The following is a 27868-nucleotide window of genomic DNA, read 5'->3' on the forward strand; positions in this document are numbered from 1 at the left end:
GCTAGATTAGAATAATCTTTGAATAATCCATGACAAGGGAGGATTAACAATATTAAGGTCCTGTAATGAATTCATGTACTTCAAACAACAAAGCAGGGGTAGGAGTAGTTAGGGGATTTAAGAAACACATAGACTAGCTGCACATCCAACAATTTAAAAATTAGGTGCTGGGATGGGTGCAGTGGCTCATGCCTGTAATTCCAGCACTTTGGGAGGCCGAGGCAGGCGGATTGCTTGAGCTCAGAAGTTCACGACCAGCCTGGGCAATATGGTGAAACCCCGTCTCTACTAAAAATACAAAAAATCATCCGGGTGTGGTGGCCTGCACTTGGGAGGTTGAGGTGGGAGAATCATTTGAACCCAGGAGGTGGAGGTTGCAGTGAGCTGAGATCACACCATTGCACTCCAGCCTGGGTCACAGAGGAGACTCTGCCTCAAAAAAAAAAAAAAAGATAGTAGGCTCTTTTTGGGCCAAGGTTTTCAATCAGGTATAAATGAGAGGGAAAGCTACAAAAGGCAAAATATTTGGAATTAGTGTTTGTGACTATAACAGAAGGGGCAATTTTGAGTGTACACCATGTAGGAAAATCTGTGGGCTTGAGATATGGTGTTTTCAGTTACAATTACTCATTACTGATTTTATGCATGGGACTAAATAGAAAAATAAAGCTAAAATTTGCAATTGGCTAGCCAGAATCAACAAAATGATTAGATAATTATCATTGTTTGGATCCTAAATTTTACCACTATAGATTCTAAGCTTTAGATTTTGCATAGGTCCATATTAGGATTTAAAATACTCAAATTGTTTTGGTTGTTTTATCTTTTAGCTGTAACACAAATTTTATTATGGAACTTTTTAATGTCTCTTATTTTTAACAAGTCCTTGACTATTTTAGAGAACTATATGTGTTCGTTCTTAATCATTAGGAATATTAACTCACTAACCTGCTTTAAAGATTATTAATGAATTCTTCCCCAGATAGAAGCCAGTTTCCTTTCTCAGCCATCAACACAATGTTGTCAAGAAATTTATCTCAGAAATATCTTCCAATAGGTAGTTCTCTTCATTGGAAAAAGTTTACATTACTTTATGTTTTCTATCTACTATCAGAGTGATCAAAGTGTGGAGAAACCAATTCCCTGGGAAAAGATGACTTGTTGATGTGCAGATGTGTAATCTATCTGTAAACGAGCAGGTGTTTTTACACACAGGCTGAAGAGATACACAACAGACCATCTTTTCAACATATCTTTAATTAAATTGATATTGGTAGGTTTAAAAAACATTGAAGTGAGAAGATGACAGCTAGGGAAATAAGGTATCCTATGAGTATTTATAATAAAATATTTAAAATTTAAAAATAATAAGAAACATCAATTGGCTTTTTGTAACTGAAGAGAAACTAACCAAGTATGGTTTCCCAGTTTTGTACAAAAAGAGACCACAGGAGGATTCTTACATAAGAAGCACAAGGAAAAGAATTGTTAATTTTGTGTGTATGTTTTTGTTTCTCAGAATTGTTTGGAATAACTTTGTCCAGTCAGAAATGAGTAAAAACAAGATGTAAGAAACATTAAAACAGGGAGCATATGGTCTTAAGATATAATCCTGGAGAATATAGCAAAAGACAAATTGCTCTATTAGATATTATAATTTGGTATGTAACATGAACATTTAAAATTCTGATTAAAGTAACTAAAGGATTTGTTTTTTAAAAAATCAAAACAGAACTTAGGGGATGAAACTCAAAATAAATTTACTATCAGTAGTAATTTGATGTAGGAGTATAAATCCTCTCACTTGGATAAACATGAATATAAAATATTGTCTGTATTCTAGGGTTTCCTACATTTTCTGTAAAGAGTGATTCATGCTATGTCATATGTAAATGACTCAACATTTTGAGCTAAAAGGCTGTTTACACAATATACACATTCTTTACTTACAAAGCAAAATAAGCTTAACACTTTTATATTAAAAACCTGGGATACAGCAGGATTAGTAGCACCATGAAAAATAATTCTTCCCCCAAACTGCAGTCTTTTATTTTACTCAGTGTGACTCTTCTCTTAATTGAATTTTTAATATACCATTTTAGTAACTGGGCAAAATATATAATTTTCATCTTATAATTCTTGGAGAAAGTCATTCTGGACCCCAAAAGTAAATTTGCTTCCCTATTTCTTTAGTAGAAAAATAATAGACACCTTACTCTGGCACATTGCTGAGGTACATCTGAATCTTCGTGGTTACTAGTCAGCATGTTATCTTGGTCATATATAGTAGCACCATTGACGGCAGCAGTAGTAAATTTGGGGACAATGAGACATTGCATCCTAGGAATTTTATATATTTATATATATGTATATATATATCACATTTTAAAACACACAAGGAATAATTCAAAATGTTATGTCCTCTTCATGCACACTTGACATCGGCTAATACGTGTCCTCAAGTCTCCTGCTTTCAGCGTTTCTGACTGAGGTTTACTGGGAAATAAGAAATAAGACAATCAGATCCACCTTTTCTGGTATTTCAATTCTGTTATTGGTTCAAATTTAAAACCAAACATTCTCTTTGTGTTAGGTAGTTCTGTTGGTAACTTAATGGTTTACTTTTCAGCAATATAATCTAATGCAGTGACTATTATGGTTTAAGAGACAGTAGTGGTCACAGATATTTTTGTAACTATTCTCTCTACCACGATTATCTTTGTATATTTGTGTCTCCCTTTCATTTTCTATCTTTTTCTCTTTCTCTGATACATTTTTCTAATATCCACAGGATGAGAGAAATCTGGGAAACTCATGATGAATAGATAATAAGGACCATAAGAAAAATATCAAGTAGTGATACCTCAAAAGCAGCACACAAAATTAAATTTAAACTGCAGAAAATCAATAGGTTGAGGTATATGTATTATGTATGTCTTGCTCATTCAAACACTTAAATGAGAATCTTTAAAACACCCTGGGAAAGGAGACCAGTGGACTGAGAGGGAGAAGACAGACTGTAACTTCAATTCCTAGGGTGGCCTCAATCTAGTTGAACAGCTGCTGAACTTATTAGGAAGGTCACATAACCTTTCTTTACCTCTGTCTCATTATTGAAGGATTACTACTAAGCTATCACAAACCATACTCACCTAATATTAATCAAGTCCATTTTTCTGACCTGAGTCATGTATATGAGAAGAACAAGCAAGAATAAAGTACACAATCCAATAGATTCCTAACATTTGTTGAGGATAAACCATCCATAAATTGTCTCTCTCTTCCCTAGCATGTCTGAAGGAAGCTTTGGACTTGAATTAAAGCTATAAGCACTTTACCTGAACATGTCTGACACATCTACAGTTGCCAGCCAAAAGCTGTAGGAGTTGGCGTAGTAGTTACAGGTACCCCTTCCGTGACATTCAATGAAGGGAGCTGAACGAAACTCTTCCAAGCAGGAACCAGGGGAGGCTAGGGCTTGACCTGAGCCTTCTGCTCCTGCACTTGTATGCTATGAAAGACAAGGAAAAATGTGCCGCAATACCCATGTGTCATAATAGCTTAGTGAATATCCAAAGATGTGTACCAAGCTTAGCCAAAAATTCAAATCCAGTGAAGGAACAGGTCCAGAGGTAAGAGAATAGTATCCACATCAAGGGTAGTCAACAAAAGTAATGGGCAGATAATGAAAATATGTTACAAGAAATGTGTGAGGGGAACACAGTGCTTGGATAGAAGCTATTTGAAGTTTAAGTTTCTTATTATGCAAATGGAAGGGATTCTTCATATTGGAAAGTAATGTAGATGGAATGAACAGTCAGCTAGGATGACAAATGCAAGGAAGAGTGTATAATACCATCATGAAGGAATAACCAATCCACAGAGAATCCCATCCCTGAGGACAATGGGGAATCTGGATCGTCTGACTGTGAACTGCGATCACCACAGCTGGGGCTTCACATACTGCACATCTGGTAAAGGAAGGGGAGAAGGAACATAATCTACAGAGTGACCATGTGAGAAGTAGCAGTCCTGCTCCATTGGAAGCCTTCCTGGTACAGAAGCCCATTAATGTGTCTTTCAATGATCACAAAAGTTGAACAAATGCACTTTGGGGATTGGATTTGCATAAGCATTGTCTCCCAATATACATAATAAACTGGAAACTTTTTTAAAAGAACTGCAGAACTAGTGCAATGGCCTTTTCATTTTCCATTCTGCCCTAGATTTCTATTCATACTTGCTATAGTCGATGCCATAATTGTCATAAGAGTTTGGCTGTTGTATTGTACATATTACTTGTTGTCAAAGTGCTCAATTGGAGGGGAGACATTTACTAATGCTGAAACTGTGGTAAGAACAATGTCAGAAAGACTGGAAAATATAAGAAGGACACTTTCTCAATCTCCACCCATTATTCTTGGTCCAAAGGACATATATTAAACATTTGACTGTATCTGGAGAAGTACAACATATCCAGAATGCTGGGCAGGTACTCAGGCACTTGGAGATGAGGCTGAAATCTATAAAATCAAGTAAAGTAACAACAGAATGAATATATCTGAGCCTTCCATATCTTTAATAAAGAACATGAGTGGACCTCCTGATATATGACTGAGGCCAGTTTGGCACTTTGCCTAACATAATAGGTAAGACATTTAGAGAAGCTTTTACTCCCAAGAGTTGGGACTGACAAAATTACACACACACACACACACACACACACACACACACACAGACACACACACACACACACAGTCTCTCTCTCTCTCACTCTCTCTCCTAAATTCCCAAAGGAGTCAAGAAAACTTATTTAAAAGGGCACCATGAATTTGCTACTAAGGCTGAACCAGCTTTAATCTTTACATTTAATGTCAAAGGAATTAGACTTTCCAGCAATTCATCCTTTATGGTTACTGAAATCCTGGGTCATGATCAGAATAAAAATGGCAATATCCAACACTCCTAGGAGATAGAATTAAACTAGGTTTCAAAATGGCAAAACTCTAAGAGATCTCTATTAATGGTACCCCACTTCTCTCAGTTACTCATGCTCCAAATCTCAGCTACCACCTCCTCCTTCCATGGCTAATCAACTGCCAAATCCTATCCAGCCTAATAACATGATACACGTACCCCACTGTGAGTTCAAATTTACTTACGTCAGGGCTATAGCAATACTCTTCAATCCAACTGGTCTCTCTACCTCAAGACTATCCCTTCTGTAATAGATTGTTACACATTGATGGCTCTATAATCTTTGCTGAAGTGTAGCTCAAAAATACTTTGGGGCTCCTTGTTAAATATCAAATAAATTTCAAACTACAATTTGGTACTGAAGGCCTTCTACCATCTGGGCCCAAGCTAACTTTACAATCTTTTCTCCCAACACAACCTTTACATATTACATCCTAGACACATTAATTTATTAACTATTGCCATTTTATATACCTAGTATATCTTTTCCCTTTATAACTGCCTGTGCCTCAAGTCCTTCTAGTCGTTTAAGAACTGACCAGTTCAAGACAAATTTTTTTCATATGGTCATTCCAGATTTCACCAGTTGAAATTAAACATCTCTTTCCCTATGTTTTCATAACATTTTTATTAAATCTGTTGTAGCACTTAGCCCAAGTCTGATATATATTAGACTAATTTATGTAATAAATAATTACTACACTGTGAGTTCTCTGGCTATTACACTATGTCTATCATGGGGGCCTGGTTAAAAGCAGACCCCCAATAAATATGAGTCAAACTAAATACTTAGTTGAATATTAAGAGGTAGGTCTGTTCTACCTAACCTAAGAAGAAAATCATCAGATTGTTAGCTTTGGACCCAAATCTGACTAGTTAACTAACTGGGGATTAGTAAAAGTCAAAGCTAAACCAATACCTTACCGACTAATGAATGGCTGGATGCTCTGGCCCTTTAGGGGTTGCATGCTCATTGGCATGGGCTCTGGGGTAGAGAGCCAGTAAGAATAGTCATTTCTTGAAGCAAAGTTGCAAACATTATTGATGTTGCAGAACATGAAAGGCATGGTACTAAAACGACGAAGGCAGCTGCCAGCCGTCCCTAGAAAGAATTGGAGAGAAAACAATGAAGGACTGCATGATGATGATACTTTAGTTTTTTCTAAAACAACAGCAAACATCCTTTCAAGGAAACTTGCCAGCCTTTCATAGGTAATAAATATACTATATTTCTTAAATCTAAGATTTACTCATTTTAACATTTATAAAATAAGGATGTATTTTATGATGTATGTTGATATTTATTGTGGTAGCTCATTATATATTCCCCAATGCTGTTTTTAAACTAGTGATGCATCTTGTAAACAATGGTGTCTTATGGAGAATATTTAGTAATTCATCGTGTACAAGTGAAGGACACACACAGTCCTTGCGATATTTTATCAATATTTCGGGCTCCAGGCTGCCTTCTCTTCTTCTAAGACATCCTCAGTATGTATCTTGTGTGCATTTTCAATCTCCTTAGGCCTAGGGACAATAGTAATGCCGACCAGTGTGCCCAGCTACCACAGACAGGTTTGAAGAATAAGTAAAAAAAGGAAAAAATAAAACAGGAAGGAAAGATGTGAGGAGAAAACAAACAAACTGAAAAAAAGAAAACAACTAGAGATTCAGAGCTAGTAGGGACAAGAAAGGTTATCTTTACTTGTAATCAAGCCTTTGTTTTCTCATTTACTCACAAAAGAATGGTGAAAAATGCACACTCTTACGCTTTTGAAAGTAACATCTAAATGTTTGATATCTAAATTTCATCATAAGTTTAAATTGATACTGTGCCAGTATTAAGATATTAGCTATTGTTTCTCAGCTCCAAACCCACCATGCTGTATTCCACTTTGTAATAGTAGGAACAGGGAACTTGCAAACCACATTTCTACCTTGCCAGCTTTCATTTATGGTGTTTTGTAAGTATTGATATTTAAAAATAAACTTTATATCACTCTTTTAAATGCATCCAATATAATGATTTGAAACTTTAATCATTGTAGAAAATATAGAAACTTGTCTTTAACAGTTGGAAATTATACATTGTTCCTTCTACATTTAAACATTGTATTACCATTCCACTTTTCTCATAGTTTTATCCTAATGTAACATGTTTTTATTTTTGAAAGTTTTTATTGATCATGCTATCATATTTCTCAAAAATTAAAACTGAATATACCTTTTAAAAACTTTTTGTGACTATAAGACTTTACATGTTAAATGTCATATTTTGACCTGTAATTGCTATTATTATAATTCACAACTGATCAAAATATATGTATTATAAATTTTTATATAATTATTACAAAAAAACTTGTATTAGAAATGTATTTCTTAGTAAGATGGATTAAAAGTGAATTATAGAGCTTAAGTTAATGGAGACTTTAACAAAACTATTAATTTATTAATTTTTTTTTCATGCTCCCCAAGATAATGGGGAACACAAAAATTTTTTTATATGTATGTAATGCATAGTGATCAAGTCAGAATATTTAGGGTTTCCATGTACAGTACATTTTTTAAGTATAGTCATTCTCCTCTGCCATCAAATATGGAATTAATTCCTTCTATCTTACTGTATGTTTGTATCCCTTAACCCAATTCTCTTCCTCCTCCCCCTTCCCCAAACTTACCCTTCCCAGTCTCTGCTATCTGTTGTTCTACTCTCTGCCTTTACGTGTTCAAATTTTTAGCTCCCACATATAAGTGAGAACATGTGATACTTGTCTTTTTGTGCCTGACTTATTTCACTTAAGATAATGACTTCCAGTTCCAACCATGACATTATTTCATTCTTTTATATGGCTGAATAATATTCCATTGTGTATATGTACCACATTTTCTTTATTCATTCATCCTTTGTTGGATACTTAGGTTGATTTGGTATCTTTGTTATTGTAAATAGTGCTACAATAAACATGTGAGTGCAATGATCCCTTTGATATATTAATTTCTTTTCCTTTGGGTAAATATCCAGTAATGGGATTGCTGGATCTAACGGTAATTGTATCTTTAGCAGAACTGTTATTTTGAATTGTGCCTTTGAATTTGTCTGTCAGAGGTTTTCATATTTCAAGGCAATGTGCCACAGTATGACTCTCACAATGTGGGGAATGCATGACAGTGAAAGGAGATACAGGAAAAGAAATTGCTCAAAGCACATCTGCTAAAGTCAGATTGACTTTAGGAGAAGGTATATATAGAAATAAAGGCGTTGAAAATTGATTTTTAACAAACTATGCCTCTGTGCTTCTTGAAAATCCTTCATGTATTCAAAGAGATATGGTTATCTCAGACTGAAGATGACTAATAAAAGACCAATAGATCTTAAACATGTATTATCAGAATTATTTGGAATTTTTATACAATAAATCTGGCATAGGACTAGGAGTCATCAAAAAATTCCCTAGGTTGAAAATCACTGATTTAGTCTAATATATCCATTGTAAAAACTGGTTCAGAAAAACCTGACTGACTCACAGTCATGTAAGAGTGAACATGGCAAAATTTAAAAAGAAATGGATTTAGAATTGGCATGTGTTGGATTCAAGTCTTATCTCCATCACTTTCTAACTGTGTAAGGTTTTACTAAGTCATTTAACCTATTAGCCAGTCTCTTTGTGTATAAAATATAAAAGTAGAATATTTGTATATATTTTTATTAATCATAGTTGTGTAAATTAAATCAGACAATGGATATGAAGTGCCTTGTACATTATAAAGTCGTTTAAAAAGAAAACTAAGCTACTGCCTTATTTGGGACGGAGCTGAAAATATTCCTAGTATCATAAGGAAGAGAAAAGAAAGGTAAATAAAAGGAAGGTCCATAATGATGAAATCAGGAGTGTCTGGTTGAACCTGTGGCTGCCCACAATGATGCAGAATTCTGGGTTATAGTTTCCAAATGTTTGAAGAGAGAGTGATCCCATATACTCCCAAAGCCCTCTATACCTTACAATCATAAGACTTTAATAGACTAATGGTTCCCAGTATGTTTTTTTTTCTTCCAGACAGAAAAGCTTTAGTATTTAATCCATCTTCTCTGTCCTCTTTCTTACATACTATAATCTTTCCACTAATTCAACACAGACTGCATTTATTCGATCAGGAGGTAATTGTTACTTTAACATCAAAATTATAGCTGCCTCTATCTTTGCTTAGTCATCAAGATACCTCCAATGTGATCCTTGCTTGAGCCCCAGCAGAGCCTCTGCAATCCAGTACCATTCCTAGGATCTTGGGCTCTGTCATGGCCTTCCTGTGTCTGAGGCCTAAACTGTACCAGAGTCAGGGCCAGTTTAGAGCCTCCAAATGTGACTGTTCTTATTTGAGCAAATACATGGATTCTGAAAAGTTATAATTACATGCTGATAGCAGATTCTATCTTCTCTTTGCATTACATTTTTTAATTTCATAGTGCTCAAAATTTCTAATGGTTCCTATTGACCTGGTAGGTTAGGGATTTGAAGTTTAAAGTTCGATTATAAGTTAGACTCTGACAGTGTAGAGAGAATTAACAAAAAAGAAGAATTTCATGGGAGAAAGACTAGAGAAAAATCAACCTGAAGATATTAAATTATTTTAATTATTTAGATATTTATTCAATTAAATTATGGAAAAATAATTACTAATTTAATGAAGATTTCTCAATTTTAAAATTTAAAAAGATGTAATAAAGCAAAAAACAGAAAGAAAGGTAGCAGACGAAAGTTGAAAAGAAGAAAAAGGAAATACAAGTAGAAGAAAAAAAGAATATGGAGAAGAAAGCTATTGGGCAAACCCTTACATTATTTGGTTTCATAAAATGACCTATGACCACTGACTTACATGTAAATGAATATCTTTACTCTGGCGGGCCAGAACTGGCTGGCAGGTATGGCCATATGCCTTGGAAAAACAGGTAGTAAAGCTGACTTCCGGGTCTCTGCTGCTGCAGAACTGTTTCCACAGAATGAATGGCCCAGTCAATGAGACCTCAGGAAGCCTCTCATCACAGCAATCCCAGAAACTGGTAGCCCAGACTATCTTCTTAAATGTTTTTACAGAGGCAAAGGGGATAGTCAGTCTTAAAATAAACAGCCCCAGGTAAGACAATGAGACTTCAACATCCAAAGTCAAAATTCCAGGAAAACAATTCACGGGGATGGAAGAGTCCTTGAGAATGATTCAGTCCAGCCTCATCCCATCAACCTAGCTGCCCACCCCAGTATAGGGAAGATACATGGGAAGACTTTAAATGAACTGGATTTTGTACAGAAATGTCATACTTTATATAGCTTTAAATGACTCTGGTAATACTTTATAAAGCTAAGGCACTTATTTTAAGAACTATAAACTAGCATAATTAAGCAATGACCTTATTTTCTTTGATCTAAGAATCAAGATTCTCTTCAGAACTTATCTTTCAACTTGATGAAGACCAGTTTCAAAGAAGAGGTAACTATCTCTGATGAATTATAAACACTGCACACTCAAGCAGCTGCTATACTGCAGAGAGCCCAGGAAAACTGTTTCCTTAATAACTAATCTAACTAAAAGTAAATGTGGTCCTTTTGAAATGATTTGCTTTAGGCCAAGAATTGTATCTCACAAGGGCTAATTAATGCTTTTAATTATAGGTTAAATATTATTTATTTAAAAATCAGAGTGAATATATTCAGTTGCCTTTGACATGGTTTTCAATTTGAAAGCCCCAGAAGAATAGATAGAGGCACTGTGGTCAAGGCTACTCTAGAACCCAACAGTATTTTTGAAACAAAAACAAAATGCACAGTAATAAATTAGATATTGATTATCTCACCCAAGTCTTGACCGTGGGCTCTTTTATTTCCTTGTACATACAGGAGAGAAAAGCCTTCATAGACCTGAAGTGTTCCCTGTGGGCACTGTGGTGCATCCGTTGTCTGGCTGTGGCGTGTAATAAGAAATCCATGCGCAATAGAGGAGGTTCCAGGGGGACCTGGGGGACCTTGCAATCCATCTGGCCCGGGGGGACCATCCAAACCACGGGTACCTATTTCCATGAAATCATCAGTATACAAGATTAAGTAAGCTGTGATCTAATCTTATGGTTATTGATAAAACATTATGACCTCATTTGACTAGTTAATTTATTTGATATTTATAGAGTGTCTATAAAGGCATTGTCAGATATCATGGGCTAGGAGACAAATAAAATATGCTTATTGGGAGAGCCTGTATATTATTTAGTCTCTCGTTGTACTAAAAGAATCTGAACCCCATGACCAAATTTCAGCCTGCTGTTTTGTTCATCAAAGAGAAAGGAAGGGTGTGGTTGCCATCAATCTGCCAGCTTCAGTGCTGAAAAACATTTTCCTTTGAATCTGTCCGGGAAATTATTCTCAGGCATACCTTTTTGTGTAAAGAGCAGGCAGAACATTCTAAGGAAGTATTTTCAAAATGCCTATTTTCAATCTACCACTGGCTTCCCTTCCTAATTTAACCTCTTAGTTTGAGTTCATTTAAGAATTCTCTGTATATGCAGGCCTTTGGCCAGTGTGTGTGTAAATTTTCATTTTTGGGAAACTTCATAGAAATACCTGTGATGAAGATGACACTAACTTGTTATTTCCCTAGAAATATAGCATTAATGAAATGGCAGGGCATTGACTCTAGGAAGGCTATAGGTGTCACCACTCTGCCATGTTGCCACTGATATTTAAAATACAAACTCTTCATGTTTATTTAATTTAGAGTCATATTTATATAATCTAGAGTTGTTAACATAAATTAATGTTCTATATAATGTATGATACTCTACTTCTATTTTAGAAATCTTAACATTAGTATATTTTTTTTATTTTAAGTTGACTCAAATTATTTTTGGAAGTAAGTTGAGTACAGATTCAAAACTGAATGATACCAGACTCAATATTATCAGGGGCACCTATTAATGCTTCTAATATCAATTTATCATCTCAGTATGAGATGTCACCATGACTCTTAAAGGTTAAACTTTTCCTTTATATTTGCTGCTCTTTATGAAAGAAATTACAGCCTACTGTGATATTTCCAAATGTAGAAATATTCATAATAGTTTCAAGATGGTCAAGGGATTTAAATCAATATACTGAAAATATCCTGAACAAGTAAGTACAGTGAGTGCCTGGAAAATTCCCATTGTGAGAAACAACTGATCTTTCCACCATTCTAAACACAAATAAAAGCAATCTTGTGTGCTTCTCTATTACTGACAAATCTCCTAATTATGTGCTTTCCTATTTTCCCCAGCTCCACATTCACCAGTCAGCTATGCTAACATCAAGAGAAGATCTCACAGCTCTAAGTGGAGGTCCTAGGTCCAGAGGTCTCTCAGATGCAAAGACTTTCCTTCCACCAACAGCATGTTTTTTTGGTCTCACCTGGCTGTCCTGGAAGACCTGGGTCTCCTTTGCGCCCTCCTGCACCATCAAAGCCAGGGAGTCCATTGCGTCCAGGATCTCCTGGAGGACCAATTGGACCTACAGGAAAAGAAATGAGGTATTCAAATATGGGTAAAATAATTTCACATCTGGACAGATCTAGGAGACATAAGATTCTGAAGGCACTAAATTCACAATCTGGTTTTGTCTTAAATCCAGATAAATGAAGAGATAACTCAAGTCGAGGACCAAAGAAGAAAACAAGGATTTAGCTTTAGTTTTAAATATTCCATTTGCTTCTGAGGTGCTCTTACTGGAGTTGTGTTCTCTGCCTTCAGAATCAGACAGGCATTCCTGTCTCAATTTTTCTTTTCTATCTCATCATAAGTTACTGTCAGGTATACTTTGTTTTTGATAAGACAGTCACTAGATCACTTAACAAGGGTGAAAGACTAAAGAAGTTAGTTCTAGCTTTCTTGTATAATGATTAATGAAAGTTGCCTATAAGCATAGAGTCAAACGGCCAGGTAGACAGCAATTAGTTTAAAAAACACGGGGCTTCACAGTGGGAAACTGATTGTCCACCAAATCAGCCTTCAATCTTTCTGCTGCATGAGGTACAGAAAGCACCGGATCTTAAATGCATTTTCATTTCATTATAATTTTTTTTAACATTAACCTAGTTGTTCAAATTGGAAGAGCCAGAGGGGCTAACAGTAACCTGACATGGCCTAAAAGAAATTCAACCATGAGAAATTAACACTATCAAGAGAAAAGGAAATGAGACTTGTGGTAGTCTGATATTCTACTAGGAGCTTAGACTCCTATTGTCAGAGATGACCTCTGAAATGTAAAAGGAGAACTAGGGAAATGTTCTCAAATAAATAAGCCTTAAAAGAATGATCTGCATAGGAGTGGTGAAAGAGGGCATCCTTGTCTTGTGCTGTTTTCAAATGAAATGCTTCCAGCTTTTGCTCATTCAGTATGATATTAGCTGTGGGTTTGTCATAAACAGTTCTTATTATTTTGAAATACATTCCATCAATACCTAGTTTATTGAGAATTTTTAGCATGAAGGGGTGCTAAGTTTTATCGAAGGCCTTTTCTGCATCTATTAAGATAATCATGTGAGTTTTGTCATTGGTTCTGTTTATGTGATGGATTATGGTTATTGATTTACATATGTTGAACCAGCCTTGCATCCCAGGGATGAAGCCTACTTGATCGTGGTGGATAAGCTTTTTGATGTGCTGCTGGATTTGGTTTGCCAGTATTTTGTTGAGGACTTTTGCATCTATGTTCATTAGGAATATTGGCCAGAAATTTTTTGTTGTTGTTGTGTCTCTGGCAGGTTTTGGTATCAGGATGATGTATGCCTCATAAAATGAGTTAGGGAAAAGTCCCTCTTTTTCTATTGTTTGGAATACTTTCAGAAGGAATTGTACCAGCTCTTCTTTGTACCTCTGGTAGAATTCGGCTATGAATCTATCTGTTCCTGGGCTTTTTTTGGTTGGTAGGCTATTAATTACTACCTCAATTTCAGACCTTGCTATTGGTCTATTCAGGGATTTGACTTGTTCCTGGTTTAGTCTCAGGAGGGTGTATATGTCCAGGAATTTATCCATTTCTTCTAGATTTCCTAATTTATATGCATAGAGGTGTTTATATTATTCTTTGATGGTAGTTTGTATTTCTGCAGGATCAGTGGTAATATCCCCTTTATTATTTTTTATTGTATCTATTTGATTCTTCTCTCTTTTCTTCCTTATTAATCTAGCTAGTGGTCTATCTATTTTTTTAGTCTTTTCAGAAAACCAGCTCCTGAATTCCTTAATTTTCTGAAGGGTTTTTCATGTCTCTATCTCCTTTAGTTCTGCTCTGATCTTAGTTATTTGTCTTCTGCTAGCTTTTGAATTTGTTTGCTCTTGCTTCTCTAGCTCTTTTAATTGTGATGTTAGCAGGTCGATTTTAGATCTTTCCCACTTTCTTTTGTGGGCATTTAGAGCTATAAATTTCTCTCTAAACACTGCTTTAGCTGTGTCCCAGAGTTTTGGTACATTTTATCTTTGTTCTCATTGGTTTCAAAGAACTTATTTATTTCTGCCTTAATTTTGTTATTTACCAAGTAGTCATTCAGGAGCAGGTTGTTCACTTTCCATGTAGTTGTGTGGTTTTGAGTGAGATTCTTAATCCTGAGTTCACTCCTATTCAACATAGTGTTAGAAGTTCTGGCCAGGACAATCAGGTAAGAGAAAGTAATAAAGGGTATTCAAATAGGAAAAGAGGAAGTCAAATTCTCTGTTTGCAGATGAGATGATTGTACATTTAGAAAACCACATCGTCTCAGCCCAAAACCTCCTTAAGCTAATAAGCCACTTCAGCAACGTCTCAATACACAAAATCAATGTGGAAAAATCACAAGCATTCCCATATACCAATAATAGCCAAATCATGAGTGAATTCCCATTCATTATTGCTACAAAGATAATGAAATATCTAGGAATACAACTTACAGGGGATGTAAAAGACCTCTTCAAGGAGAACTACAAACTGCTGCTCAAGGAAATAAGAGAGGACACACATAAATGGAAAAACATTCCATGCTCACGGATAGGAAGAATCAATACCGTGAAAATGGCCATACTGTCCAAAGTAATTTATAGATTTAATGCTATCCCCATCAAGTTACCATTGACTTTCTTCACAGATTAAAAAATAAAATGACTTTAAATTTCATATGGAACCAAAAAAGAGCCCATATAGCCAAGACAATTCTAAACAAAAAGAACAAAGCTGGAAGCATCATACTACCTGACTTCAAACTATATTACAAGGCTACAGTAACCAAAACAGCATGATACTGGTACAAAAACAGATATATAGACCAATGGAACAGAACAGAGTCCTCAGAAATAACACCACACATCTACAACCATCTGATCTTTGAAAAACCTAACAAAAACAAGCAATGGGGAAAGGATTCCCTACTTAATAAATGGTGTTGGGAAAACTGGCTAGCCATAGGCAGAAAACTGAAACCAGACCCCTACCTTACAACTTATACAAAAATTAACTCAAGATGGATTAAAGACTTAAATATAAGACCTAAACCCATAAAAACCCTAGAAGAAAATCTAGTCAATACCATTCAGGATATAGGCATGTGCAAAGACTTTATGACTAAAACACCAAAAGCAATGGCAACAAAAGCCAAAATTAACAAATGGGATCTAATTAAACTAGAGAGCTTCTGCACAGCAAAAGAAACTACAATCAGAGTGAACAGGTAACCTACAGAACAGGAGAAAATTTTTGCAATCTATCCATCTGACAAAGGGCTAATATCCAGAATCTACAGAAAACTAAAAACAAGTTTACAAGAAAAAAACAAACAACCTCATCAAAAAGTGGGTGAAGGATATGAACAAACACTTCTCAAAAGAAGACATTATATGGCCAGCAAATATATGAAAAAAAGCTCATCATCAGTGGTCATTAGAGAAATGCAAATCAAAACCATAATGAGATACCATCTCATGCCAATTAGAATAGTGATCATTAAAAAGTCAGGAAACAGCAGATGCTGGAGAGGATGTGGAACAATAGGAACACTTTTACACTGTTGGTGGGAGTGTAAATTAGTTCGACCATTGTGGGAGATAGTGCGGGGATTCCTCAAGGATCTAGAACCAGAAATACCATTTGACCCAGCAATCCATTACTGAGTATATACCCAAAGGATTATAAATCATTCTACCTTAAAGACCCATGAACATGTATGTTTACTGTGGTACTGTTCACAATAGGAAAGACTTGGAACCAACCCAAATGCCCATCAGTGATAGTCTAGATAAAGAAAATGTGGCACATGATACCCCATGTAGTACTATGTAGCCATTTAAAAAGGATGAGTTCATGTTTTTCACAAGGACATGGATGAAGCTGGTAACCATCATTCTCAGAAAACTAACACAGGAACAGAAAACCAAATACTGCAGGTTCTCACTCATAAGTGGGAACTGAACAATGAGAACACATAGACACAGGGAGGGGAAGATCACACCCTGTGGCCTGTTGGGGGTGGGAGGTTAGGGGAGGGATACCATTAGTAGAAATACCGGATATAGATGATGGGTTGATGGATGTAGCAAACCACCATGGCACGTGTATACCTATGTAACAAACCTGCACGTTCTGCACATGTATCCCAGAACTTAAAGTATAGAAAAAAAAAGAAAAAAAATGATGATCTGCAATGGTACCTGGTAAACCTTGAGGTCCTGGGGGTCCTGGTAGACCTTTTAACCCAGGCTGGCCTGGGATTCCTGGAGGACCAGCATCTCCTTTGATTATAATACTCTGTCCTGAAGGACCAGGTAATCCAGGAGGACCTAAGAGGCAAAACATACAAATTTGAAGGGAAAGAGAAAGGTCACAAAAAAATGGAAGCCAAAGTGACCTAAGTTCAGTACAAGAATTGGTGTGAGAGAAACCAGTTATTGAATTGCTGCCCTATCTAACAGAAGTCTGTTTAGGAAAACAACCATTATCTCTCCCCAAAATTGGAAAATAATTTTCTTAGGGTCAGTGGAAAAATTAGGCATATCATTCCTGTTTTCAAACCTTGAATATTACTCAGTTACTAGAACATCTCATCCATTATAACACTGATGTCAGGGGAAGACAATTTCATTCCCTTACAGGTCCATTCTGATTCCACAATCATTTGCAGTTTTTGCTTGCTGTGCTTGTTAAGTGACTCAATGAACTAGTAGGGGAACTTAGCAGATTCCCTATTTTTCAGTTTATAAGAAACCTCTATAGGCCTCTTAGCAAAAAGAATTATTTTAATATCACAAATATTTTTAAAAATTCATATGTGACTTCCTCTTATGATCTGTTCAATTGAATTTGGGCAAGTTACTATAGAAGCTAATCTCAAGGAAGCATTTTTGTTGATCCTGCATCTATCTTAACTTTGAAAGGTCTGCTATCAATATTATGTTAATATAATTGAAAATTCAAGAGATTAGTAAATAAAGGGAGAGCCTTGTTTATTTTCCCTCAGTTGTTTGGGACTTAGCCTCTGACATTCTGGCTGAAAGACAGAATGAAAACTTCCAAATTATTTAAAGCATCTAAGTATCAGGTATAACTATCTTCAGGCTTAAGTCTTACCTGGAGGACCAGTAAGTCCCGGTTCTCCCTCAGGGCCAGCTGATCCTGGTACTCCACTGGGTCCTTTCATGCCTGCAAGGAAGGTACATACAGTTGCATGGCAAAGCAACAGGGCTACAACCTTCACCCAGTCAAATCAGAAAATGGCTAACTTGTCCCACAGGAGTTTAATATAAAGGGAAGCCTCAAAAATCCCTTCAAATACCTGGGAATCCTGGAACACCAGGGAGACCAGGATCTCCTTTCATTCCATTGAGACCTGGCCGGCCAGGATTACCCTGAATAAATAAAATCATTAATGTTACAAAAAAAAAAATGCAGCGGGAGGAGGAAGTGAAGTGAGGGCATAAGAATTGCAAAGTGGCATATAACACTGTTTCTAGAGTCAAACTTCCAAGACTGTAATCCCAATTTTGCCTTTTATTAGCTTGTGTGAATTGAATTGATTATTTAACCTCTATGATTCATAGTCTTCTCACCTTGAATGTGGAGAAAATAACAGTATCTACTTCATAGGGTTGTGGTGAGGATTAAATGAGACAGTTCATATTGCTAAAATATACCCCTGGCTGACAGACAAAATGAACTTCCCATGGCTAACTGAGGTGCGCAAAGTTAAAACTCAACCAGCTGGCCATGGTTGGGTAAGGGAAGGGTCACACACCCTGTGTTCTTAGAAAGATGTTGTAAAAATGTCACAGATCTCTCTTTCTAGAATCAAGTCAAGCGAGTGTGAAGATAAACTGTGGCATGAACACACCCCCTGCCCACTGGCCATTTGCAGGAAACATATGGCAGACTTTTGGCTTTGGTCTTGGAAACCACCTGATGAGGGCTCAAATATTTCAATCAATCAGAACAGAAGTCTGAACCTTCATTTACATAAATGGACCTGATTGAGAACATGGGTGAGAACTTTCGCTATTTAAGCCAAATCCTCCCTTTGATCTTCAGAGAGCACACTTTTCACTTGTACTGAAAGCTGTGCCTTCCCAATCTGCGGATTGCTTTTATAGAAAATAAAGCTCTTCCTTTTTCTCCTGCAGGTCTCATTGTCTTTTGCTAACAATATTAAGTCCTTAGAATACTGGTGTGTGATGTGTACTTAGTAAAAGGTAACTATTATTTTATTCTTTTTTTTTCTTTCTTTTCTATAGAGACAGGGTCTCACACTATGTTGCCCAGGCTGGCCTCGAACTCCCAGGCTCAAGCAATCATCCCACCTCAGCCACCCAACTACAGGAAGAATATAGAATAGCAAGATCATGTAGGAGGCTTTTGGTCTACTTCAGGTGAGGGACAATGAAGCTTATATTAGTAAGAATGAAGCAGGAACAAGCATGAAGCATCTTATTATGGAATAATATTTAAAAAGTGTTAAAAAATAGTTGGAGGGAAGTACATATCAGAAAAACATCAAATCCAGCTTGAAGGGGCTTCCAAATCTGGAACAATGAAAGCATCAAAATAAGTAATGACATTTTAGAAATTGTAAATTAGTGGAAAACATGGGAAAAAAATGAGTCCACAATGATAATAAATACATACATAAACCAGAGAGAAGGGAAGGCTCTTGCTTACAGTAGGGCTGACTAGTTTATGTGGAGGTGGTACTAGAGTTTGAACAACATCTTTTTGCCACTATCCCAGTAGAGATTGGTTGAGGCAAAATCATTAATAGATGTTAAATCTAAGGGAAAATTTTGATGAGGAGTGATATATTTGCACTATCTTAATGTGCCTTTCTAAACCTTTGCTTATTAGTTGCAAGGAAAAAAAAATAACGATACAGTGGAGAAACTGAGCAACAACTTGACTGGATGATGAAAACTGAAATCACAAATGAGGGGCAGATAGAATCATGGACCTCCTTATCTGTTAGCCTGAGAAGGACACGGCATCACTCATGTAGTATTCCAGCTGGGGATGCATAACCTGAATCTAATTATGAATAAACATCAGACAAAAAAGGAATATTCTATTTAAAAATGGCGGTGGGGTACAATTTCTTTTAATGTTGAGGTCATGAAGAAAAGAAAACAGACTTAGGAACTGTTCCAGATTAAAGAAGACTAAAGAGATATGACAATTAAATGCAAAACATGACTTGGCCTAGATCCTGTACTGGAGGAAGAAATACTAAGAAGATTACTAGGTCATTGGACCCAATTGGAATATGAAAGATAGACATTAACATACATCTATGTTAAATTTTCTGAAGTTTGTAAGTGTACTGTGGTTATATAACTTAAAACAAAATTTTAGAGACAGGGTCTTGCTATGTCGTCCAGGTTTGTCTCAAATTCCTGGCCTCAAGCAAGCCTCCTGCCCCAGCCTCTAAAGTTGCTGGGATTACAGGCTACAGTCATGGTATTTGGTAAGAATTTTATACAATAAAAACAATCCCATAGCTTTTATTGTCATCTTATAATAACAGATGGGAATATTTTCAATCTTAAGAGATATGCATTAAAATATTTAGTGGCAAAGGGGTATGACAGATGACACTTATTCTTAATTGTTTCTGGAAATATTCATATGTATAGGGAGTGAATAGAGAATGAGTAAACAGAAGTAAATTTTTAAGTCTAGGTAACTGGTAGAATAGTGATGGCATGGGGAAAAAGATTAGATTTCGAAAAGCTTTAAAGACCACTATTTTAAATACATTTTTCTGCTATAAAGCAGTCTTCAGAACTAAAAGACAGTCCAGATTGTGTTGGCTGCCAGATCCACCAGCAATCATCTTGAACAAATGGAGGCAGCTTTGAGAACCCATAAAGAGGAATGTGACTCTCTGGGTCACTCAAACCAACATAGACAGCACATGAGTGAATATGCTATTATTCTCTTATTATAGGTGAAGACAGAAACCCATTGTCTGTTTTCCTTATAGATACAAAGCAGAAGTATGCAGTGGAGCTGACATTTGACCCTAATTCTATCTAATTTCGAAGTTTAAAATATTCCTCTATTCACCATAATTACTTCCCTATGGGTAGATTCATCTATATGCAATGGTCTAATATACATGTCTCCTTTGCATAAATTTGCTTTCACTGAAATGAAGGCTACTCAAATCCAAATACTATGCATACCAAAGATTCCAGGTAAAGTATCTTTTCAGGAACTCTTTGACTATAATACAGCAAAGTCCCTTTAGGAGACTATAGGAAACTTGCCTGCTACTCTCTTTTTCATTCACCAGTGAGCCACACATAGAACCTTGTCTGGTGAGTGTTAGTTAAAATGATGCAGCTTAGAATTCACATTTTTAATACAAATACACTCTTCTCTCATCAAATATCTACTCCCATTTCCTACCTGGAGTCCTGGTGGTCCTTGATCTCCTTTCAAACCAGGCAAACCAGGTAGCCCAGGTTGGCCTGGGTTTCCCTTCTCTCCTTTAATACCTCCATTTCCAGGGAGACCGGGGGGACCTTCTGGACCTGGTAGACCTTGATAATGCACAACAAATGGCCACATTTCAGTATAGCATAAAAGTAGCAATAAAGTCAGGCTTTTAAAATATCAGTCATCTTTCTATTAGTTTGCAGAATAAAACCCAGACAACATTAAAATATATAGACCTTTGCTAATTCCCTTTCTAATATAAATTGCACCAGATTCATTTTGTTATTAATACTGATTTTCAGACTCTTTTAGTTTATATTTTATTATATATTAAATTCAATATAATAACATCTAAAAAAGACTCATGACATAACAATGTGTGTTTCTGTAATCCTTAACAAAGAGTTTGACCTAAAGTGAAATTAAACAGAAACTTTAGGGCACTTTCTCAAATTGGAGCATGCATCAGAATCAACTAAAGGGCTTGTTAAAACAGATTCCTGGGCCCACCCCCAGAGTGTTGGATTCAGTAAGACTGAGGAGACTGGTCTGAAGGCAGTCAGTTATCTCAATTGATTGTTCAGTTACAGCCTGAACTCCTTTTTCAACTATTTCCTCCCTTCTCATTACTGCACTTGATCAGTCTTAAGAATAAATAATTTAGAAAAAAGAGACTTAGGAGAGGCCCAATAATTTGCATTCTAACAAGTGCCTTGTGGAAGCTAAAGCTGCTAGTTCCAGGACCACACTTTTAAGCATCACTGCTGTAGGGCAATCAGAGATTCAAGCCATTTGTCTCATTGTGATTAAAATCAAATTGCTTTATTTGTAAGTAGTTACATTTACTCAGCTTTTATTACTATGCAATGCACATAGTAATTTAAACAAGCTAATTTCATTTTAGTGATATGCTTGAAACATAGGAATTTTTTAAAATATGGATTCAGTAAAGTACTTTAAAAATTTATTTTTAAATGTTTTCATATTCTTTACATTTTACATATTTTTCAAGAAAAATAAAGAATTCTGTATGTATCTTGTGAATAAACAAAATAATTTAAAACAGGATTTTGCTTAGCATTTTTACTTATGCTATATTTTTAACTTGTTTTTCTAAATCAAGATATCAGGTCCGTTAAGCAACCAGGGAGATCATATCATTGGCCAAGTCTTTTGTCACCAGGTGGCAAATAGGTGCTACTTGCTTGTAGAGTCTTCAGTGGCTGAGGCTGAGACTAAGTAATCCTGCCTTAAGAAAATAATTACAAAACTCTAAATAATGAACAGCCAATAGTTAGCATTTATACCTTCTCTCCTCTGGTAATTTCATATTTTATTGATTTCGACAAAAAACGAAGATATGTAGGGATTATTTTTTAAGGAACTATAGTAGGCACCTGTTATAAATATAGAATAGAGTTCATCCTTACATATGGACAAACGGTTGTCTTTTTAATCTAAAATAAAATTCAGTTCCCTTTCCAATACTTTTAAGATTCAGAATCAATGGCAAAATGACTAACAAGGCAGGATGACACATGATTAAGAACACTGGACTCTGGAGCAAGAATGCTGGGTAACAAACCCAGCTCCATTAGTCATTAGCTGTTTGACTTCAGTAAGATTATTAATCTCCTTGGCTTCAATTTCTTCTTCCATAAAATGGAATTAAGAATAGCACCTACTTTAGCAGGTTATTGCAAGGATTAAATGAGATACCATGTAAAAATTACTTAGCAGAGTGCCTGGTACCTAGTATAAACAGTGGAAGGGTTTTATTATTATTATTTTCTTTATTAGTAAAATCGAAGATAAGAACATATCTTAAAATATGAGCCTGTTTTTAATCTTTCAAATATTTTTATGTAATTTCATAATATAACATGACTCTATTTGGCACATGAGAAAGAGGAAGCAGATTTACAATAGTACAACAATTGTTTCATCTTTAAACAATGAAACTGATATATTTACCCTAGCCTGGCAACCAGACAACACAGAAATTCCCTTCTCAATCATAAAGAAAAAGTTTAGTACATTGTGCATTTTAAAAAAACAAAACAAAACAAAACTTCGGTGTTCTAAGCAAACTTGTTAATTTAATCCATAATGTATGATTTGCACTAGAAATTAAGTAGCAAATCAATCAGCTAATTATGAAAAATAAATAAACTGTGAATCAACCTGATAACAATGACAAATTAAGATGGGAAAAAAGAAACCTTTTATGACCCTCTACTCCATTTGAAAAGTTATCAGAACACTGTATCATTTGACAAAACCTAAGGCACTGCTCTTTTTGCAATTATAAAAAATTTAGGAAATTTGCATGTTAATTCAGACCTGCCGTTTAGAGTCCCTCACATTTAAATTACGAGTTATTAATGACATAAAAAACATATAAGTTTTATTTTTAACAGTATTCAATAGTTTATCTCTTCCATTATTGAAAATAGCTATAAATACACAGATCAGGGCAGTCTGAGAAAACAAAATTTTGAGAAAATAAAATCAATATTCAGAGATTACAAATGGGTCATATGCTTGCCTAAATATTTTAATGCAGTATTGAAGGTAAAAATAAGTGTATTTCTGTTTAAAATTCAACATATCTTTATGTATTGATTACTTATTATAAACAATTGCAAACACAAAGACCCTAACATCATTTGAAACTCAATTATAATCAAGTCACATTACCTTCATCAAAATGTTAAAACCCCAGCTTGAGGATAACAGCACTCTTCAATGACTTCTGAATTATAGCAAAAAATTGCATTTCTCTTATCACACACACAAAGCATTAAAAAAAAAAAAAAAGAAGAAGAATTGACCAGTGAAGAGTCTAACCTTGAAAACCTGGGAAGATCAGAGTTCACCAAAGCCCAAAGATCGATGTTAGCAGTATCAGACATCACACAGTACAAAATAAGATTATGAGTTAGAAGTGGTTCACATTATAGTACAAGTTAAAACAATAATGTTCTTTGCCAGCATTTCTTATATTTACAGCATAATCAGTACGTAAACAGAACCATATAGAAGTATGGAGAGCCAAACCTTTTCAAATAGAGCTAATTTTAAAGGATAAGCTATTGGCCTTCATTAATCCAAAAAATAGAAAACTCTACTGAAGACATCATGTTAACACTGCTACTGTGGCTTTCCTAAAGTTAGCTTCTCAAAACATTAAAGTTGGCGAGATAGTACCATTTCACCAACAGCCTTCAAATTCCTTTAGCAAATGGGTCATTTTAGATTAATGCTGGAGTATATCTTGGCTTGTGTTATCTTTTAATAAAAACACTGGGTGCCAATTTCTTGATATGCTCAGACTGCTTCAAGAAGATACAGTTAACTTTAAAGGCCTTATTGGCAATAAATACAAGGATCATAGGTGATTAAATAGAAAAATCAAAACATGAGTAAACAATGGCCATTACCAACTGTACTTTTGTTTGTATTTGAAAAGCATTTTACATTCTGATTTTTTTCATAATTCATCAGGAGGCTTTCTTATTACTATTTATTCAATTATTATTATTATTATTTTTTGAGACAGAGTCTTGCTCTGTGGCCCAGGCTGGAGTGCAATGGTGCAACCTCAGCTCACTACAACCTCCGCCTTCTGGGTTCTAAAGATTCTCCTGCCTCGGCCTCCCAAGTAGCTGGGATTACAGGTGCCCACCACCACACCTGGCTAATTTTTTGTATTTTTAGTAGAGACGGAGTCTCACCATGTTGACCAGGCCGGTCTTGAACTCCTGACCTCATGTGATCCACCTGCCTCGGCCTCCCAATGTGCTGGGATTACAGGCATGAGCCACCATGCCCAGCCAGTTATTATTATAGTACTTGCAATAAGTTACTTAAAGAGAAAAAGATTTGTACACCATTGAACACAAAAATAAAGATTCAACTTTTCCAAGATGTGAAGACTATCAGTGAAGGGGTACTTGAAAATGTTTTGGCATGCAATATCCCACTCCAAACCACAGAAAATATCATATTTACTTTATTATTATTCAATGCACATATTAAGACAGGCTATTCACTATTAAAAGAAGGATCATTAAATAAAAAGATTAAAAGCCTACAAATAGAGCACCCCTTGGTTAGTGTTAATTGACTATAAACACAATTTTCTTTTCTTACAAGTCTTGCTATGATTTATAAGTACTGAATGTTAGCAGGTAGTATAATTGTGCTAGAGCAATGAATCCTAGGACTTAGAAGACCTAGGATCTATTTTTGACCCTGCTACTTAATAACTATATGACTTTGGGCAATTTAATCTTTCTGAGCATGTTTTCTTACCCATATTATGGGAATAGTGTTATCTGCCCTAACCTCCCTCACAGGAATATTTTAAAGATCAAAATCAAGTTTTAAAATACTGGCCTAAAGTCTGCCATGTGCCAGGTGCTACAGGAAACACAAAGATGAGCAACACTTAAACTCTGCCCTTAAGAAGCTTAAAATAAAAAGTACATTATATGATGTAAATTGTGGCATGCCATATAAATAGGAAACATTATCATTATTTCCTAACAAAACTTTCAAAGCATTTGATACTATGAAATTCAGAAAGCTAAATATTGGCTTCTGTACATTTAAATGATTTCTAAATCACGGACAGCAAATTAACTTAAGACAATACTTAGAGCAGAGTCTGGCCACAAAATTAGTTAAATAAATTAAAATTCCCACCTCAGATAATTCAGAGTTTAAGAAAAGGCACTTTATATGTGTGTTTGATATAGAGGGATCAATAACAAGAACTCTCTGAAAAATATTTCATTGAAATATGACATTTCAGCCTGAGTAATTAGCAAGGAAAACTTTGGACTGTATCATAGCAAAACTTCTAAGACTAGTTTAAAAGGTAACATTTTAATGAGCTATATGCCAAGTCAATTTTTTTGTATGAGACTCACAATCCATTATTTTTCAACCACATAACAAAGTTTAACTGAAAAAGAAAACAAAAAAAACCCTAAAATCTTGTCCATAAGTAGTAATTACTAAAGGTATACTGATGAATTGACTGATATATTTCAAGTGTAGTTTCCATTTAAGGTTGTAGTCTTCAACTATTGCAAAGAAGAAAACATCACAGAGACCAAGTTCCAACAACTATGCAATTTAGAGCACATTTGGTAAATGAGAAATTGTTAAATTGGTTTTAAAGAAATTGTGGCTGCTTTAATTTTTCTTTTTTCAGTGTATTACAGTAATTCAGAAGAAAGAAATTTCCTAGCTAACAGTAGAGTTTGGCAATAATCAAAGCAGTAAAATTCTATGTAGGTCATATAAGGTGGGACTCAAAATTACTTCAAAGTACCCCCTAGTCCTTGCTTTATCTTAATGTTAGTTAAATAGTATGCACTGTTCGATGACATCATTTAAGAAGAACACAAGAAGCAATCTGGTTGATGGAGGGGTTGATGGAGCTTTTAAGGTAACAGAAAACAAGAAAGTGGATGCAGGGAACAGTCTGCTCCCTGTAGAATAGACACCAAATTGATCACTGGGGAGCATTAAGTCAGAGTCCCAGCTATGCCAGTAACTAACAGCATTACCTTAAGCAAGTTTCTTAATCTCTTTGGGCCTCAATTTTTTTCGTAGGTGACAAAGACTCCTTGAACAAACTTTAGACAGGCTCCTCTGAGCCTTCCTCTAAATTAGGCCTCATCCTTGGGCCTAGTTTTTGGCCTTTCAAATCCAGTTACATCAATAATCCTGCTAAATCAGTTTAGAGAGGGTCCCTTCACCGTTGATATGTGATCAAGTTCCTCATCTCTCACTTTTGATGTCTAAATACTTGGCCTGTTTCTGGCAAAAATCTTGTTGGGCCAGTTGAGCAAGAACCTACCTCTCCCTACCCTTGATCTCTCCTCTTAGTAATTTTCCATTACTGACCCTCTCTGCTCCTTGGCTATAAATAATCACTTTTCTTTGTATTTGAAGTTGAGCTCAGTCTCTCTCCTACTGCAATAGTTTCTACTCTATTGCAATAGTCTTGAATAAAATTTGTCTTGTGTTCTTAAATGATGTCATCAAAAAGAATAACGGTGCATACTATTTAACTATCATTAAGATAAAGCGAAGACTAAGGGGTACTTTAAAGTAATTTTGAGTCCCACCTTATATGACCTACATAGAATTTTGCTGTTATCCTGTGGACAGATTTTATTCGGGACTATTACTCCTTAACATAGGTGAAACTTAGGTTCCTTCTAGATCTGACATTCTACGGTTCTATCAAATAATGTGTTTGCAGTGGAGTAAGAAACTAGAGAATCAATTCAGATAGAAATAAATGGGTTCCTAAAAGCAAATGCCAGATATAGGTGAAGGGGAGGAAGGCAGCAAATCACGCTGCCATGTGTGTACCTATGCAACAATCTTGCATGTTCTTCACATGTACCCCAAAACCTAAAATGCAATTAAAAAAAAAACAAAAAAGCAATCTTGAAAAATTAGGTTTTTTAATTTTCTAAGACCAAAAAATGTCCTGCCATTCTCAATAGCCACACATCATGAGGTATACTATTATCTCTTCTAATTCTTTCTTACAAATTTGAAAAGGACTATTTATCTTGAATAATAATAAATACATTCAAATATTTGTGGTTCTTTTTACTGGAAATTAGGTAAACATCTTTCACTATGAATCAGCAATTTTCCATTGAGTAGCTCTTGGTAGTTGTTCTTTGGTGTGTACTGTTTACATGTGTATAATGAAGATAAGATTAAGAACTTTCTAATCTGTGCTGGTGTGCAGTGGCACAATCTTGGCTCACTATAACCATTGCTTCCCAGGTTCAAGCAATTCTGCTTTCTCAGTCTTCCAAGTAGCTGGGACTACAGGTGCACACCCACAAGACAGGCTAATTTTTGTGCTTTTATTTATTTACTTTTTGAGACAG

The 27868-nt window shown here is 35.4% G+C and overlaps 1 protein-coding gene across 1 annotated transcript in view; it reads right to left on the reverse strand.

The window, feature by feature from the left end:
- Positions 1-1238: 1238 nt before the first annotated feature.
- Positions 1239-27868, reverse strand: part of COL4A5 (collagen type IV alpha 5 chain) — a 291027-nt gene continuing 264397 nt past the window's right edge. The window contains exons 42-51 of the mRNA XM_012451706.2: positions 20907-21040; positions 17788-17860; positions 17583-17654; positions 16667-16795; positions 12405-12503; positions 10823-11035; positions 5902-6079; positions 3857-3971; positions 3339-3511; positions 1239-2496 (exon numbers count right to left, since the gene is read on the reverse strand). Of these exons, the coding sequence (XP_012307129.1) occupies positions 2415-2496; positions 3339-3511; positions 3857-3971; positions 5902-6079; positions 10823-11035; positions 12405-12503; positions 16667-16795; positions 17583-17654; positions 17788-17860; positions 20907-21040 (1268 nt within the window). The 3' untranslated portion in view covers positions 1239-2414. The remainder of the gene's footprint in view (positions 2497-3338; positions 3512-3856; positions 3972-5901; positions 6080-10822; positions 11036-12404; positions 12504-16666; positions 16796-17582; positions 17655-17787; positions 17861-20906; positions 21041-27868) is intronic.

This window comes from Aotus nancymaae, unplaced genomic scaffold (assembly GCF_030222135.1).
Source record: "Aotus nancymaae isolate 86718 unplaced genomic scaffold, 86718_ANA_hifiasm-v0.15.2.pri h1tg000004l, whole genome shotgun sequence".
Taxonomy (NCBI): Eukaryota; Metazoa; Chordata; class Mammalia; order Primates; family Aotidae; genus Aotus; species Aotus nancymaae.